Here is a 17,024-nt window from a genome sequence, read left to right on the forward strand (position 1 = left end):
AAACAAATCTGCACACCTTTACTTGCAGCCTATCTAGGATGTGCATAATTACTGGCTTTTGTTTCACTGCCATAATCTATTTCCCTTTTGAAAGTAGGATTTTCTATTTCAAACGTTTTTTTAAATTATTACCTATTTTTTAAACATTTCTTTCCTTTTTATGTGATGTCATATAAATGCTGCAAGTAAAATGATAAAAAATATCAATAGAGAAATCAATTAAAGGGGGTTACCTTTTGAGATAAAGCATCAAAAATACCCCAGAACAGCTTTCTGGATAAATGAAGTTCCTCTTCAGAAGCAGCACCAAAATTGCCCCATCCTCCTGGTAGACAGTAGTATTTCCAACATCTTTCATAATGATTTGTTAACAACTGGGGAAAAATATTAGTTTTTGAGAAAATACTGCAAACATTGTGGAAAAATGGTCGTCATCACTTTGAGGCACCGATGTGTTAGCCTGCAACAATAGATTGCTATAGATTGTTTAATGATTTAAGGCCAAAATCTGGTTGCATTATGTGATCCCCAAAAGGCACTCACGTTGGCACTGGTAGATATTTTGCTGACCTGCATATTTTATTTATTTATTTATTTATTCTGCTTGTATACTGTGCTGGTTAGTGCTGGGCAATTTACATCAAAAGTAACATAAACATAAATCATAAACAATATCTTAAAAAATAAACCTCATGTATATATACAAATTTGGCAGCAATAGTCTAATAAATAAAAAATTAAAAATTCATTGTTACCACGACACATCTTGCTGCACCCTTATACTTTTGGAGGCAAGTGGCATCAGCAGTATATTCTGTAAGGGAAGATTGAAGACCACACTCACCTTAAGAGGCATCTTTGCATGTTCATTTAGTAAAGGAATGTCAAAAACTAATCTTCGTAACAAATGTTGCATCATTGAAGGCCTCAGCTGACTATAATTCAAAAGAAAAGTTTGAATATGAACAGGTTTATATGTCTTTAATTATACTCACACAAATGTAAAAACTGCACATTCTGAAACCAATACATACAGCAAATAATGTTGCCTATGGATGGTTCTGCTGATCGTTGCTTTTCCCATTTTTTTACTGCCTACAATATTAAGGAACCCACAGAATCCATTTGACTCTTATCCATACTCCTATCCATGTTCAGTCAGTTCAGTGGAGCTTACTCCCAAGAAGGTACCCATACGCCATTCTAATGTTCTTAATTATAATTTCAAAATATTTTGAATATATTCACAGAGAGGTAATATACAGGTATTCTTTATTACTACAATAATCACCAGTAATGTTACTACTATATATGTATGTGACATCATCACTGGTTCTTTTTTGCTCTAATGACCCATTTTCCAATTTGAGTGTATGCCCTTACCCACAAATGGAGAGTAAGCACTCTTCAATAGAGTCCCGCTGAGCTTTTGTAAGAGAGCAGCCCTTGGAGAGCCGGTATACAGTATGTAGCAAGGAATCTATAAGGGAGGCATGATGTTCTGTGCCAGCGAAAAGAGGAGCACATCTAGTTAATAAAGGCAAAACAGCAGTACAGAGGTACCGATTGAGAGCCAGGGCCATATCTGTAGCACTCAGAGCAACCTACAAAATAAATTGAAAAGCTATTCAGATATGCAGGTTTTGGTGCAGACATAGTAACATGACTACATTATGTTATATGTGCTTTCAAACAGGGCATGAGAGTTTTTTCACAGGAATGAAGGGGCATAATATATACATGCAGTATTTTTGTATTATATTTATTTCGCTATCTAAAGCTTGTTTTTCTCATTAATCGTTTCTTTAAATCACATTGGTTTCATTATTTCTGAATTTGCTTTTTATTGCATTCCATGGGAAACGCACATGCTATTCTGCACAATATACTGGTTTGCTTACAATACAATTGGCCTGATTGTTTCTTACCTCTTCTACCCTTAAACTCACCAGACACATACCCAGATTGGCACTGGACACGCAGAGCCAATTTTAAATTGTTTTTTTTTTTTTAATTTCAGAAGATACTTTTGTAAATCTACAGACTCCCTCTCAGATGCCTCAATGGTCAATAATGCTATTTTCATTGGACACTCTAGCCACTTGGGAGTTACGTAGATTCTTTCTTTTCCTTTTTGTCTTTTTTTTTACCAAAAAAAATTATATCTCACCATATTCTTAAGGGGGTGCCTTTGATTCTATTTCAGATAATGGCAAGAGGCATTACCAGGGATTTGGTAAGCTGGACTCTGGCACTGCATGGTTTCTTTCTCTCAAGGCCAGAGAGCATCCTTGGATTTGTCTAACTGAGCCTTCTATTTTGCTTTCCCATCATCAGCCTTTTCTGCCTGGAAGTTAGACTAAAAAATACTCCACTAATAATAGTAAAGTATCTAAAATGGGTAATGTACTAGAAATAATGATGTTCCCATAAAATATATATTTGGATTCCACAAAGTATTCTAAAAATCATTTGTATATATGTTAATTATATAATCAATTATTAAAACTACACATTTTAATATGGAAATGAACATGGGTATTTTTCCCAAACCAAAGTAAATCCTATCCTCCCTGCCTCCCTGGAGGAAAAGGCACTGAAGGATCTAGCAAAGCACGCAAATTGGAGAAAATCACATTTCTTTCTTTCTTTCTTTCTGTCAGGGTCCAGCTCAATGACTGCCAACACCAATGAAATAACTTTCTGGATGCAGCCCATTGTTATGCCTGTTTTTTCAGGGCACTGTGTTATAGGAAGAAAATCAAATACGGAATTTGGTCACACATACCCTTTAAAAAATATATTTTGCTTGAGCAACAGCTATGGGCCAAATCTGCTATGGGTCTCTAAACTGCCAGATCCAGATTCTAAGTATAATATCAACTTGTTCAAGTATTAATCTTTATCTTTTCAATATTCCTTCTCCCTTCCTCATACTCATGACAAACATATATGGTATTTCCTCTCAAACAGATAAACCTATATGATATGGCCTTTTAAACAGACAAAGGTTTGACCTGCATATGACCTGAAAAGTCTTCTGAATATGAACTCATCTCCTTTATCTCCTAAAAAAGACATCAAAGTAAATGCCTAGTATAGATCTTAATCAAAGAGCGAAACCAACAGTTGAAAGTCGTTTTTTTACCGTATCTAATGAAGCAGCAGCACGAAGATCTGGCAGAAAGCCAACTTCTAGTAGATGTAGAAGAAAGTCTTGGTCTTCAATTCCATAGACCCTGTCAAGGAACAATACCATGGCTGCCTTGTGGTCTGGGCAAAACCCCTCTGACATATTAGGTTCCACCACAGTACCATCTAAAGGAAAGAAAAATCAATGACAAAGTTCCTCCACAGATGCAAATTACATCACAGTGCTACTTCTTGCCAAGAAAAAAAAATGAGTAAATGCACATTCTCCAGATCACACCGATCTAGAAAGCAGCCCATTTTATTTAGTGAATGAAGGATGTTTGGCAGGTGACATCTAGTCCAATTGCAAGTCTAATTTCATAGTGCCCCAAAATATAACTGAATCTCTATTACTGAAGATAATAAGAAAATTTTGGAAATGAAATGTTCAGCTTACTATATTATAATCACTCTATGGGAGTCGTATCTTACTATACTACAACCAAGAGGGTTTAAGTGGCATTCTATATTTTAAAAAAAGAAAAGAAAACCCCACCAGGTCTCAAATGGAACTCCAGACAGGAACATCCCATTGTGGAAGAATACTGGCTTATATTTAATCAACATTTAAAAAATTTCACACACTTGTCACTGAAAAGAAATATTCTAAATAACTCTTACTTAAAATTCTTTTAAATGTCATGAACAAAAATGGCTATTGTCTTCTTCAGCTTTTCTTACCTTTTGCTATTGTTGGCATGTGGAAAGGAATGCTAATCACGCCCACCAAATCCTCCAGAGGAATCAAAGACCGCAGAATAGATCTGATTCTAATAGCTTCTCCTTTGCCAGCATGGATTAGCTAACAAAGGAGTAATAAAAGTATTTGTTTATCTGACTGTTGTCTAAATCCAATCATCATAACGTGAACATATTATTCATATTCTTTATTCATACTGATATGTTTCATATTTACATAATTCGTATAATATAGCCTTAGAAGCTGATTTGGATGCAATACATTGCAGTTTAGAGCTCCTAAAAAAATTAGCATAGCCATGATGACATCTAGCCTCCTTTAGGAGGAGAAGGTAGAAGAGGAGGAAGGCAGACAGAATATTCATGGGCTGCAATTTCCAGCATGATCCAGATGCTTTTAACTACAATCTTCAGAATGCCAAACACACGACTTGGGGCTCATGAAAGTTATAATTCAAACCATATGGAAAGCATCATATTAAGGAATGTTGTTCTATAATATTAGTTATTCACTTATCATGAATGTAATGTACAGGTACATAATGCAGTACAATTTTCTAACTGAAAGACTAATGCACCATGGGGAACAGCAAGGCACATACGATGAACTCCACAAGGTTGGCATTTATGTTGCACATGAGTAAAAGGCAATGATGTTAACAGTTTCATTTCATTTATGCTAAACATGCCTTAAATTTGCAGAGTTAAAACTTAAGTTATCCTAAGATATATCAAGTACTTCTGATAGTCAGAGTCAGAAATATCAGCAGCATAGGGGGACAAATGGAAATATCCTATTGCATCCTTTTCCCCAATTCTCTCTCTTTTTTCTCCAACCATCAGTCAGAACTCTGTCATCGATATCAGAAGGCTCAGACTCCTTGTGTGGAGGATTTCATTTTGGGAAGTCTGAATGCACTTACTGGTGTCCAATTCCAGACACATTAAAATATTGGATTTCTCATTTGGTTTCCATGGATAGCCTGCCCTTCCATTCCTGTAGGCATGTTAAAATAGTTTCTTAATGTGAATCTATTCAGTTAATGGAATTATTCTCTGTATCAAAGAAATCATAGAAAAGTGAAGTTGGAAGGGGCCTACAAGGCTATCAAGTCCAACCCCCTGCTTAATGCAGGAATACAATCAAAGCAACATGCCTCTTCCACCCTCTTCTTCTCTCAGGCACTCCATTCTATTATTTCACTGAGTTATTTCCCTCCCAGCCAACATTCCACTTCATTAAGGCTTCATTGGGGTAACTTCCCCATTCATTCTCCTCAGGAAGGACAGTACTCCTGTAAAAGCTGGGGTTATCCCAAGGCTGTTGATATGTCCCTCTTGTTCCATGAATCCAGTAGAATAAATAAAAAAATATATAAAAAGTTCTCTGGTTTACATTATTCATTTGGAGAGAGCAGATATTACTTTAGCATTGGTAATAAATACAAGTGAACAACAGAACCTACATGCATTTCTGGAGCACAGCGTCCTAGAAGATCAATCAAAGCAGCATAAAAGGTCATAATGGCATTTCCCACATGAATAGTATCCTCCTCTTCTTCGACTTCACTTCTGTTAATTTATTTTTTTTCCAAAAGAACAAAAATACAGGTTCAGAGTGGAATTTCTTAGGACAGTTTATCATTTGTCAAAATCAGGTTCAATCTCTGACATACTAAAGTTCATATTGTATGTACCAGAGGAGGCCAATTATAGCTAGCGTTTATAATGTACTAAAGAATTCACCTAGATTAATAAAAGGCAGCTCCCTATGTGGACTCTAGCACATTTGCTCTGGATTCCATAGATTTCTACACTGAAAAGTGGTATTCTATATGAAAGGCTTGGAAACACCTTGACCCGAACATGCTTCACATACATTTTATATTACTTTATATGTTTTTTAAATAAGATAAACATAACATGTTAATAATTAGAATAATAATACTAGGTACACTTAATTATACACAGAATGACCAGATTTGTCCTCCTCTTAAATGAGGGTCCAAGTACTGCAAACTAAATGTTCAGCTCATCTTATATCAAATAGCCCCCTCCTCCACCTTTAGGGAAAAAAATCTGTCACAATCACTTAAACATAACAGCATTACTGCTGATGTTACCAAGTAAACTGCATTATGCAGTATTTCCATTTTAAAGCATCTCAGCCTGAATTAACTGTGGTGCCAATCTGTGACATCAAGTCAAAATAAATGAATTGACTGATTTGTAAGTAAGCCAAGTAAAATTAAAAGAAACAATCTTATGTCCAGTGCATGCTAATGTTACAGATTTACATTTCAGGTTTATAACTCATAAGCAATGCCAAAAACAGAAGCAAAATTTGCATTATGTTGCTCCCACTCTTTCACCTCTGTCTTAGTACTTCCAATTCTGTCATTTCTTTTATGATATTGTAAAATCACTGTTTATCAGAAAATGTTTTTCTTTCTTTTGAATTTGATCATTAAAAAACAGGACTCATATTAATAATGTGTCTGTGAGCCTGGCCCTGGCCCCCTCACTGGGGAAGTGGGCTTTCTACCTCTTTGAGAGCAGGCAGTCATTTTTCCACATGCAGCACCTGTAGATTGGGGTGAGGCTTTGGAGGCATCTTGGTTAGGTCTAGAGGCTTGATAATTTAAGGAGAACTAGGAAGAGAGTGAAGGGGGAGAGACCTACAAAGACACAAAGGATTGGGGAGCCCTGGCACTGCACTTAATTTAAGATGGGGATTTTTTTAGATAAAGCCCTTGGAATCCATGCTAAAGCCATAATAACTAGGGCTAATGGGAAATCCAGGCTTACAGTATTTAGCGAGACATAAGCCAGAATCCAGTGGTGTTTTTCCACTGCATCCGACTGTGCTTCTGCCAGAACGGGAGATTCTTCCTTTCTCCTGTAGTTTCATGCACACCCAGAAATCCTGGCTTGGAGGACTGAGGAATCCTTGGAGCAAGTTGGTTGGCTGGCTTTGGTACCGCAGAGGGACACATTTAGAGGAGAATGTGTCCCAGTTCCAATTATGTTGGATACCAAACTATACCACAGTAGATCTTGGCCACATGATCCACATTCTTCTATTGTGTCATGAGCTTGTGTTTTATACTTGCTACATTACTAAGCTGAAGAATAATGCAGAAACAATAAATCAATTAAGTGAGCTTGAAAAAATAGGTCTGCAGAAACAGTCACTTCCATCGTACTTACAGTGTCCGATTGGATCCATTAGTTGGTGAAGGTCCATCTCGTGTAGGATCTTCTGAAATATTTATGGCTTCCTCCATGGCAGCAAGTAAGCCTTCTCCACCTTCTCCTCTCAATGCTGGCCCAAAACACTCAGGACGTCGAATGAGCAGTCGAACCACCACATTAGCATTCTCTTCAACACTCTCTCCTACAATTACATAAGAAACATTGAAGTAAGCAAGCCACATTCTAGGATTATTTAAAAATTGCATATAACTTTTTAGGGAAACTAAAGCTGAGTGTACAAAGAAACCCAGACGAGGTGAAATATAAAGATACCCATTATGACTACATCTATGGTTAGACAGTACCACTATATCCAGATGAGTTTTATCAATCATTTATGCACTGTCTTCAAGAATTTTTTACTTCTTTCTGATACAAGGAAATAAGTAATAGGAAATAGAATTATGGAATGGTGACCATTTGGAGTAAGGACTTAAATTTGATAAAGGGAGCAGTGGAAAGAATAAGAATTCTCAAGCAGTGTAATGTTTGGACTCTGTCTTGTATACACCACTGTTGGTATTTTAATCCCCTTTCTTAGAAAGATGGAGGTTATTCTTTTAGACTTCTACTTCCAGAATAACCCAGCAAACATGGTCAGTGGTCATGCCACCTGGGGCTTTCTGGGAGGTTGGGCCTAAAAATATAACATTCCCATCTCTATTGTCTTGTTTCATCTCATGGTTTGACACAGAATAAATGCTTTCATTCTTTACACCATTCAAGGACTTGCATCCACTGCAGTCTAGAACCTGCAAGAATTTTGAACCAAATGCCATCAAAGGCTTACCAAGTTAGCCACATGGGGCTAAATATAATTATTAGTGACAACTAGAACAGACCACTGAATCAATTGGTAACTGGCATATGTTCTGTCCTATTAATCCAGAGAATCTGCTGCATTTGGGATTAATTAGATTTAGCCTGAAAAGCTTTAATTTATACTGTTTGTTTGTCACCAATGGGAAAATTCTGAAAATGTTTCTTCTGTAAGCACGCAGACACATCTACCCTACAAAACAATAAATGGAAAACAGGGCAGAAATTAAAGAAATAGGCATCTTTTTACAACCAGATCACAGAGACCTCTGTCCCAAATCCACATGCAGAAAGTCCAGAAAATAACAAAAGCAAACAAAAACTAAAAGTATGTGTTCCAGCGAGTGATGAAAAGAACACTCTCTGAATTCCTCATTCTTATCACTTTAGACTATCCCCTTAAGAAAAGAAATCTGTACAAATAAATTTAAAACAGCATTCATTCCCTCAAGCTGAGACAGAGACAAACAACTGCTCCCTATCACCAGGCCCTTGTAATTGCCTTAAAGGTTTCTAGTCTCCTTTCTGCTTTGGAAGTGATGCATACATATGCTGACAGTAAAGGAGGCCTAGCTGATCTTTAAAGAAGACACATATAACCCCTCTAGTTCTTCAAATTCTAAAACAAAATAAAAGGCACCCCGCTTTTCAGCAATTTGCACAACTGGCGAAACTGCGTAATTCTTTGTACAAAAATCAGCCATTTTCTTTAAAAATACTCCTGTCCCCCATACAAGAGCTCTATCAAAAGTGCCAGAAAATTACTAACCATCTTTGCAAGCAAAAAGAAGTACATCATAATTCCTCTTTCTTGCATGTGAGGGTAAGGCACGCAAACATTTATATCTCTAGTTCAAGCTCCTGTCCCTGAAACTAATGAAGTGAAAAATGCCAGTGTCAAAATTAATCAGAAATGCCACATTGAATCAGCTCTGTATACAGCTCTGTAGCTTTGAGTGATGGATATAACTATTTAAAAGCAAAACAATAAGCTTTATTGTGGCTTAAGGACTAAAGAGTTTCTTTTGGCATAAGCTTTCATTGACTGCAGCCCATTTCATTCAATGCAGTGAGTTGCAGCGCACAGAAACTTAAACCAAATAAAATTTGTTAGTCTCTATGTTGCAGCAAGACTCTTCATTGTTTTGGCAGAAACAGATGGCTACCCTCCTGAAAATAATTATTTTAGAACAACAAAGCTTATACACAGTGTAAGCTTTTGCAGTACCATTGCAGAAAACAGCAAACCGAAGAAAATCTAAATATCGTTCTCCTTCAACTGGATTCCACCCAATGTCAGGATAGCCTTTAGAGATCAGCAAAGGGCAGTTCTGCAAACCACATCCAGCCAGGTAGCGGACTACCTAAGAACAAGGCAAAATTAAACAAGAGAAGCATTTACTGAGAGGAGAATTTTTTTTCTATCCCTTTGCACTGGGCTAGTTTTTGCTACCTTGTATTAAGTGCAAAAAGAGTTGGCTGCGTAGCTCAGTGGTTTAGGTATCTTGGAGGAGCCAGAGGTTGGGGGGTTAGATTCCCCACTGTGCCTCCTGCAAATACAGCCATACTGTGTAGCCATGGGCAAACTGCACAGTCCTAGGACGCCCTCAAAAGAAGAGAATGGTAAACTACTGGGTATTCTTCACCTGGAAAACCCTGAAAACGATTGCCAGAAGTCAGAATTGACTTGATGACACATGATTTTATTTAGTGCAAAATAATTTCTACCTGAACCATCATTAACATCTTCAATCTTACTAACTTTTGGTTACATGATACAACTGCAGACAATATGTATCTTCTAGAAAAAGACAAACATAGCTAGACAACTCTGAAGTCAGAGAAACATCATCATGCCTGAACCTCTGTGAGTTTTTATGTGTGTCAAATATTGTTCTGTGACACCAAGTCACTTCCAACTTACGATGCCCTATGAATTACTGACCTCCTGCCAAAAGGTTCTATCGTTAATAACCCAGTATACATAATGCAAACTAGAGACCATGGTTTCTCTGCTTTCATTTCGACTGGTACTATTAACTTTCCTTTGCTAACATGACTGTTAATTCCTGAGGAGGAGAGATGCATTTTAGCCTGAGATTCCAGCACTAACCATTTTGTCCCAGGTAAGCCTACTAGTGCTGTAACAGAGTCTAGTGTACTCTCTCAACTTCTCTGCCATATTTATCCAGTATGGCTCCCTTAGGTTAATGATAATCACCCAGATGCTTTTAAGTTGATTCATACACATTTTCTTTTCCATTCTACTTATGTTCTTTTGTGATTAAACTGAAAATAAAATGCAGTTTAGCAATGCATTCATACTTCTAAGCACTAAAAAAAGAAAAATCACATGAAAAAGCAGAAGATACAGACACAGCAGTCTAAGAATGGAAACAGATCTTTAAAAACAAATCCTGTGGGAAGGAAACAAATCTATAGTACTCATCATAATCAGACCTTAAGGAAAATCCTCTCTCTCTCTCTCTTTCTCTCTCTCTCTCTCTCTCTCTCTCTCTCTCTCTCTCTCTCTCTCACACACACACACACACACACACACACACACACACACACACACACACACACACACACACACACACACACACACACACACACACACACACACACACACACACACACACACACACACACACACCCTCAGTAATGTCTTGTTCATGTGGACTGCACTTCCAGGAGAAATCTGCCTGACATCTTTACTATTAGCATTAAGAGACCAGGTTCAGACCTTCCTCTTCCAGAAGCAGATTGGTCTCTGGTTTTTATTTTTGCTGTTCAAGTCATATTGCTAACAGCCCACATTTTCAGCACTGTAACTTCCTAATATTTTAGCATTTTAATTCTGTTTTGGCAGCTTTGTTCCTTTTTCTTGAATATGTTGTGATTTCCCTGATTGTTTCTGTTTTACATTTACAAACTACCATGACAGCACTGCCAGTTTGAGGACATAAAATACATAAAATAAGTGCAACATATAGTACTAAGTTCCTGGCAAATAGAAGGGAGGAGGCAGTGACAGATTTTACTTTCTTGGGTTCCATGATCACTGCAGATGGTGACAGCAGCCACGAAATTGAAAGATGCCTGCTAGACACCATCTTGAAAACCTAGACAGCATCTTAAAAAGCAGAGACATCACCTTGCTGACAAAGCTCCGCATTGCCAAAGCTATGGTCTTTCCAGTAGCGATGTATGGAAGTGAGAGCTGGACCATAAAGAAGGCTGACTTGCCGAAGAATTGATGCTTTTGAATTTTGGTGCTGGAGGAGGCTCTTGAGAGTCCCGTGGACTGCAAGGAGAACAAACCTATCAATTCTAAAGGAAGTCAACCCTGGGTGCTCACTGGAAGGACAGATCCTGAAGCTAAGGCTCCAGTACTTTGGCCATCACATGAGAAGAGAAGACTCCCTGGAAAAGACCCTGATGTTGGGAAAGTGTGAAGGCAAGAGGAGAAGAGGACAAGATGGTTGGACAGTGTCACCGAAGCTACCAACATGAATTTGACCCAACTCTGGGAGGCAGTGGAAGACACGGCCTGGCGTGCTCTTGTCCATGTGGTCACGAAGAGTCAGACATGACTGAATGACTTGTCGTCTAGTCGTTTAGTCGTGCCCGACTCTTCGTGACCCCATGGACCAGAGCATGCCAGGCCCTCCTATCTTCCACTGCCTCCCATAGTTGTGTCAATTTCATGTTGGTTGCTTCGCAGACACTGTCCAGCCATCTCATCCTCTGTCGTCCCCTTCTCCTCTTGCCTTCACACTTTCCTAACATCAAGGTCTTTTCCAGGGAGTCTTCTCTTCTCATGAGATGGCCAAAGTATTGGAGCCTCAGCTTCAGGATCTGTCCTTCCAGTGAGCACTCAGGGTTGATTTCCTTTAGAATTGATAGGTCTGATCTCCTTGCAGTCCAGGGGACTCTCAAGGGACTCTCCCCTGGACTGCAAGGAGAACAAACCTATCAATTCTAAAGGAAATCAACCCTGACTGAATGATTAAACAACAACAACATAGTACTAAGTCACTGGGCTGTAGCGTTACAAGTAGTCCTATAATGCTGCTATACATTTTTGTAAGTACTTTTTTTACACTATTGTGTAAAGATATAGCTAGTTATCCGAAACATGACCTACCTTCTCCAAATCAGGCTCTCTCAAAGCTAGTGCAAGTTCATTATTATCCATTACAGATGCTGCTGCAACATCTAAAGGTGTTGATCCACGCATAGAAGGGGATGCTGTTGAAACAATATTTCAGAAATATGTAACATATTCCAAATATACAGAACTAGTAAGATTTTTTAAAATAACTATAGATAACAAACATATTTATCCAAAATATTTTCATGCCTGAATTCTCCCTTTTCCAATACATAGCCATGTCTTTTGTTCACTCAGAGCCATAATGGTACTACCATAATAATATAATTTAGTTATACTATTGTGCTAAAGCTTTATTTCATATACCGTATTTTTCGCTCCATAAGATGCACCTCTCCATAAGACACACCTCATTTTTAGGGGAGGAAAACAGGAAAAAATATTCTGGCAATTTCAGCCCGCTGGTCCCATGGGGATGGAGGTGGAGGGAGCCTCAGAAGGGTCCGAGAGTGCCTTCCAGGACCCTTCAGAGTCTCCCTCCACCTCCCTGGGGCCAGCAGGGGTGAAATTGCCAGCTTCCAGGACCCTTCTGAGGCTTTCCAAGCCTCAGAAGGGTCCTGGAAGGTCACGGTTTCACCCTCGCTGGCCCCATGGGGGTGGGGGGAGCCTCCAAAGGATCCTGGAAGGCACTCACGAATCCTTTGGAGGCTCCCCCTGACCCCCATGCCTCATAAGGGTCCTTCCAAGCCTCAGAAGGGTCCTGGAAGGCACTCTCAGACCCTTCTGAGTTCCCCCCCACCATCCCCCCACTGGGCTCTGGGGAGTGCTGTTTTACAGTATTCGCTCCATAAGACACAGACACTTCCTCCTCTTTTTTGGGGGGGGTGCATCTTATAGAGCAAAAAATACGGTACCCTATCTGCACAATTTGGGTAGCCACACTTCAGAGACATAAAGGGAAAGTACAGATATACAGCAGGCACTACTATAGTGTATTCTCAACAATCATATAAAATGCAACCTTCAGAATTTGCATTCCAAAGAAGTATCACACGATGCATGGTATAGCACTTGTGTATTTTGAACTGCAGTGGCAAAATTAATTTCATAATAACTCACCAAGCCCAACACTGCTGTTTTCCAAAAGATAACTAAGATGATCAAACATAGCCTTTTGATTCTGTCTGCTGATGCGGCAAAAATAACACAGAAAACGACAGCAATTTGCCACCATTTTAGGAAAGGTGATTTCCTAGACAAAGAATACTACATGAGAAAAGTATAGAAACCAATATATTTTAATATTTTTGTTTACACTTTTACTGGTAACAAAAATCCCATCTATAAAAAATGGATTTCATGTCATAATTGGAATTTCTCAAGTGCTGTATGAAGCAGCTGGACACATGACAGGAACATCCTTCAGGACCCACATGACACCAATTTAGAAGGATTTACATGGGCTGCCAACATCTGTTCTGATCAGGTTCAAGGTGTTAACAATGAGTTACAAAGTCTAATTCACTTGGGTCTGGACATTTGAAGGCATTCTCCTCCCTATATAAACCTAGCTGATCACTAAGATCTGCTGAAGAGGTTCTCCCCTGTGTCCCATTATTTATTTATTTATTTATTTATTTGATTTTTACCCCGCCCCTCTAGACCATGTCTACTCATTACTGAGAAGAGTATTTGGAAACAGACATGGGAGAGGACATTTTCTGCAGTTCCACCTCTACTGTGAAATATCCCTCCTTTGGAGGCACAATTGGTGCTGACACTGCCATCATTCTGGCACCAAGTCAAGATATACTTATTTTTTGGATCCTTTGGGAGTTGAGGATCATGACCTGTGCAGGTTTTAGTACAATGTTTTTAACGTTTTGATTTTGTTGTCTGATTTTAAATTATTTTAAATATCTTATTTTATACAGCTTTGTGACCCATCCTGAGATCCTGTGATATAGTGTGGGTTATAAATATTTAAATATGTAGTAGGCATCCTTCAGTCTCGAAAGACTATGGTAGCGTGCTCTGTATGGAGGACTTGGAACAGCGTCTAGTGTGGCTCAGGAGGCCAATTCGAGAGTGACAGTCCCTTCCACACTGAAGACAAATACAATCGGTCCCCTGTCCAGCTCCCTGGTTTTGCTTCCTTTGTGACTTCCTCTTTGCCTCGGCCTGCTGGACAAGGGTCTCTTCAAATTGGGAGAGGCCGTGATGTACCGCCTGCCTCCAGGCTGAACGATCAGATGTCAGAGTTTCCCATCTGTTGAGGTCTATTCCTAAGGCCTTCAGATCCCGCTTGCAGATATCCTTGTATCGCAGCTGTGGTCTCCCTCTGGGGCGATTTCCCTGCACTAATTCTCCATAGAGGAGATCCTTTGGAATCCGACCATCAGCCATTCTCACAACGTGCCCAAGCCAGCGTAGACGTCGCTGTTTCAGTAATGTATGCATGCTGAAAATTCCAGCTCGTTCTAGGACTACTCTATTTGGAACTCTGTCCTGCCAGGTGATACCAAAAATGCATCGGAGGCAACGCATATGGAAGGTGTTCAGCTTCCTCTCCTGCCGGGCACAAAGTGTCCAGGACTCACTACAGTACAGGAGTGTGCTCAAGACACAGGCTCTATAGACCTGGATCTTGGTATGTGTTGTCAGTTTCTTATTGAGCCATACTCTCTTTGTGAGTCTAGAGAACATGGTAGCTGCTTTCCCAATGCGTACTAAGCACGCTGCTAAGCTGCATTGTGAATTTCTGTTGCATAGTTCTCTACTAGATGTGCAACTATAGTATTCTGAACAGCAGCCCATATACAAAAACATGCAATACAGTAACAAATCTAAATCCACAATAGAGTTCTATATCTCCACCCAGCAGCTCCTAAATATTTGGCTCAAAAGGTCACCTTGTACCCTCCAGGAGTAGTAAGAGGCAATTCTGAAATGTACTTTGGCCGCCACAAGACACTAGGGGACTTTTCCAGTAATTCCCCCATTTCTGTTTAAAAAAAAAACAAATTCAGGTAGTGCTAGAGAAGATGTGGTCTTCCAAGATCCAGGGATGGGTGAGTGTAACTTCCAGTTCTGTAGAAGCTGCCCACTCTCAATACAAAGCATCTCCATCTGAATACACATCCCGTTTAGACCTGATATTCTAGATCTAACAAGTGACAGATCTTCATGTGCATCCCTTTAGACAGATTGGAGCATACAGCTGCATAAACTGAATTTCCACAGGGGGTCTGCACCAGTTTTCCCCAGGCTCTAAGAAGCCTGCTCCAGAAAGTAGCTGCTGTCCATCTCCTCAAACTGAGGAGCACCTAAATCAAGCTGCTGCCTATGTCTAGGAATGTAGCCAATCTTTAAAATGTCTTCTGTTAGCATGTTACCTTTGATTCTCCTCCTCCAAGAACATTCACCATCACTTCCATTACAGTTTCATGCATCCCCAATGCCCTCATAAGATTAGGATGTTGGTAAAACACTTTATTGTTCATAATATCCCTATGTTAAAAAATAGAAAATGGTCAAAATATTTGAAAACATTTCAACTGTTTCATAATCAGCTCCTACAAATACTTCTCACCAATTCCACACTGTATTTCATAGTGTTTAAATAGCACACAAATAAATTAAGTGGGGCTCAATCTTTAGATTACTTGCCCAGATAGTAATTCCACCTACAGCAGGGATATAAATTGCACAAAATCCCTAGGAACATATTTACCAGGAACATAAATTGTTTCTCAAGCATGATATGAATCAAGTTTTGAAGTCTTTATTAAATATGATTTTACATTGATCCAATAAATTGCTTTATGTGCTTTTATGGCTGGCTCGATGCGTCTATCTATGTGTATGATTAAGCACAATGTCGTCCAAGAAAGTTTATGTTGCTTTTTCAGGTGGCACTAGAATTTTCCTTTCCTTTCCTTTCCTTTTACATTTCTTTATACCAGAAACAGTAGGTATCCATATGTTGGGGAAAAGAGCTGCCAGCCACCTAGCTTTAAAAAACTTATTCATTGAAATATATGTATGACAACCCGATCATAAGTAATCAAGGTATACAATTTAAAAGGTCATTGCACATAAATTATTCTAAAGAATTAATTATGGCTTTGGGTCGATTGGTTTTCTTTTTTACTTTCTTGGTTTTCTATTTAGTTTTTTTAACCATAGCTCTAAACCATGATTTTTGCGATTTTGCCTCTTTTCAAGCTACTGCATACAGGACTGTGGCCAATATCAACAAGTAAACTATCATTTGGAGAGTTTTTGAATAACAGATGTTACAGAGTAACATCTGCCAAAAAATCATTATCTGATTGGCCATTAGTCAGTTTTTTTCTGCAGCATACTTTATGTGTCTGGCTTAATATCCCAGAAGAAATAAGCCCACAGCTCTTATGCTGATAGTATCACGCACATCATTAGTAGTGGTGCTGAATTCCAAATATATTTGGAAATAATATTTAATTAGAAGAATGTTGATCATATTAATGCCCTGATCCAGAAATTCAGCAAAAAAACTCAACTAACCAACCAACCAACCAACAACACCAAAACCTGTCTCTGCATTACTAACTAGAGGATAATTGCAATAAATTGTGTAGGGCTGCTCACATGTCTGAACAGCCTTGCTCAATTTGTGATAATAGACTTCGGGCAGATAGCACAGCCTACCATGAGCAGCTGGCTAGCCCTCAATGTGCTTCCACAAGCACCCCTTCCAATAGCCCCAGAACAGATAAGTATAAATATTTGCCACATAGTCCCCATTTCTTTGTGTTTTATTTTATTTTTATTTATTTATTTATTTTGGTTCTCCCTGATCTACTAGTACAGACTAACATGGCTACCTTTTCTAAAACAGCAGATAAATAATTACACTGTGCACTCCCTATCGGTAGAGGCAAGTAAGTTGCTACAACAT

General features: G+C 38.8%; 1 protein-coding gene across 2 annotated transcripts in view; it reads right to left on the minus strand.

The window, feature by feature from the left end:
* RYR2 (ryanodine receptor 2) overlaps window positions 1-17,024 on the minus strand; it is a 390,793-nt gene that overhangs the window by 118,992 nt on the left and 254,777 nt on the right. The window contains exons 43-53 of one of the 2 annotated variants that reach the window (XM_078383124.1): window positions 15,478-15,592; window positions 13,202-13,334; window positions 12,116-12,219; window positions 9,194-9,329; window positions 7,102-7,288; window positions 5,358-5,463; window positions 3,874-3,994; window positions 3,149-3,318; window positions 1,384-1,604; window positions 845-935; window positions 234-374 (exon numbers count right to left, since the gene is read on the minus strand). In XM_078383124.1, the coding sequence (XP_078239250.1) occupies window positions 234-374; window positions 845-935; window positions 1,384-1,604; window positions 3,149-3,318; window positions 3,874-3,994; window positions 5,358-5,463; window positions 7,102-7,288; window positions 9,194-9,329; window positions 12,116-12,219; window positions 13,202-13,334; window positions 15,478-15,592 (1,525 nt within the window). Of the gene's footprint in view, window positions 1-233; window positions 375-844; window positions 936-1,383; window positions 1,605-3,148; window positions 3,319-3,873; window positions 3,995-5,357; window positions 5,464-7,101; window positions 7,289-9,193; window positions 9,330-12,111; window positions 12,220-13,201; window positions 13,335-15,477; window positions 15,593-17,024 lie in introns of both variants that reach the window. The other variant, XM_078383125.1, reaches the window with a different exon arrangement.

This window comes from Pogona vitticeps, chromosome 1 (genome assembly GCF_051106095.1).
Source record: "Pogona vitticeps strain Pit_001003342236 chromosome 1, PviZW2.1, whole genome shotgun sequence".
Classification (NCBI taxonomy): domain Eukaryota; kingdom Metazoa; phylum Chordata; class Lepidosauria; order Squamata; family Agamidae; genus Pogona; species Pogona vitticeps.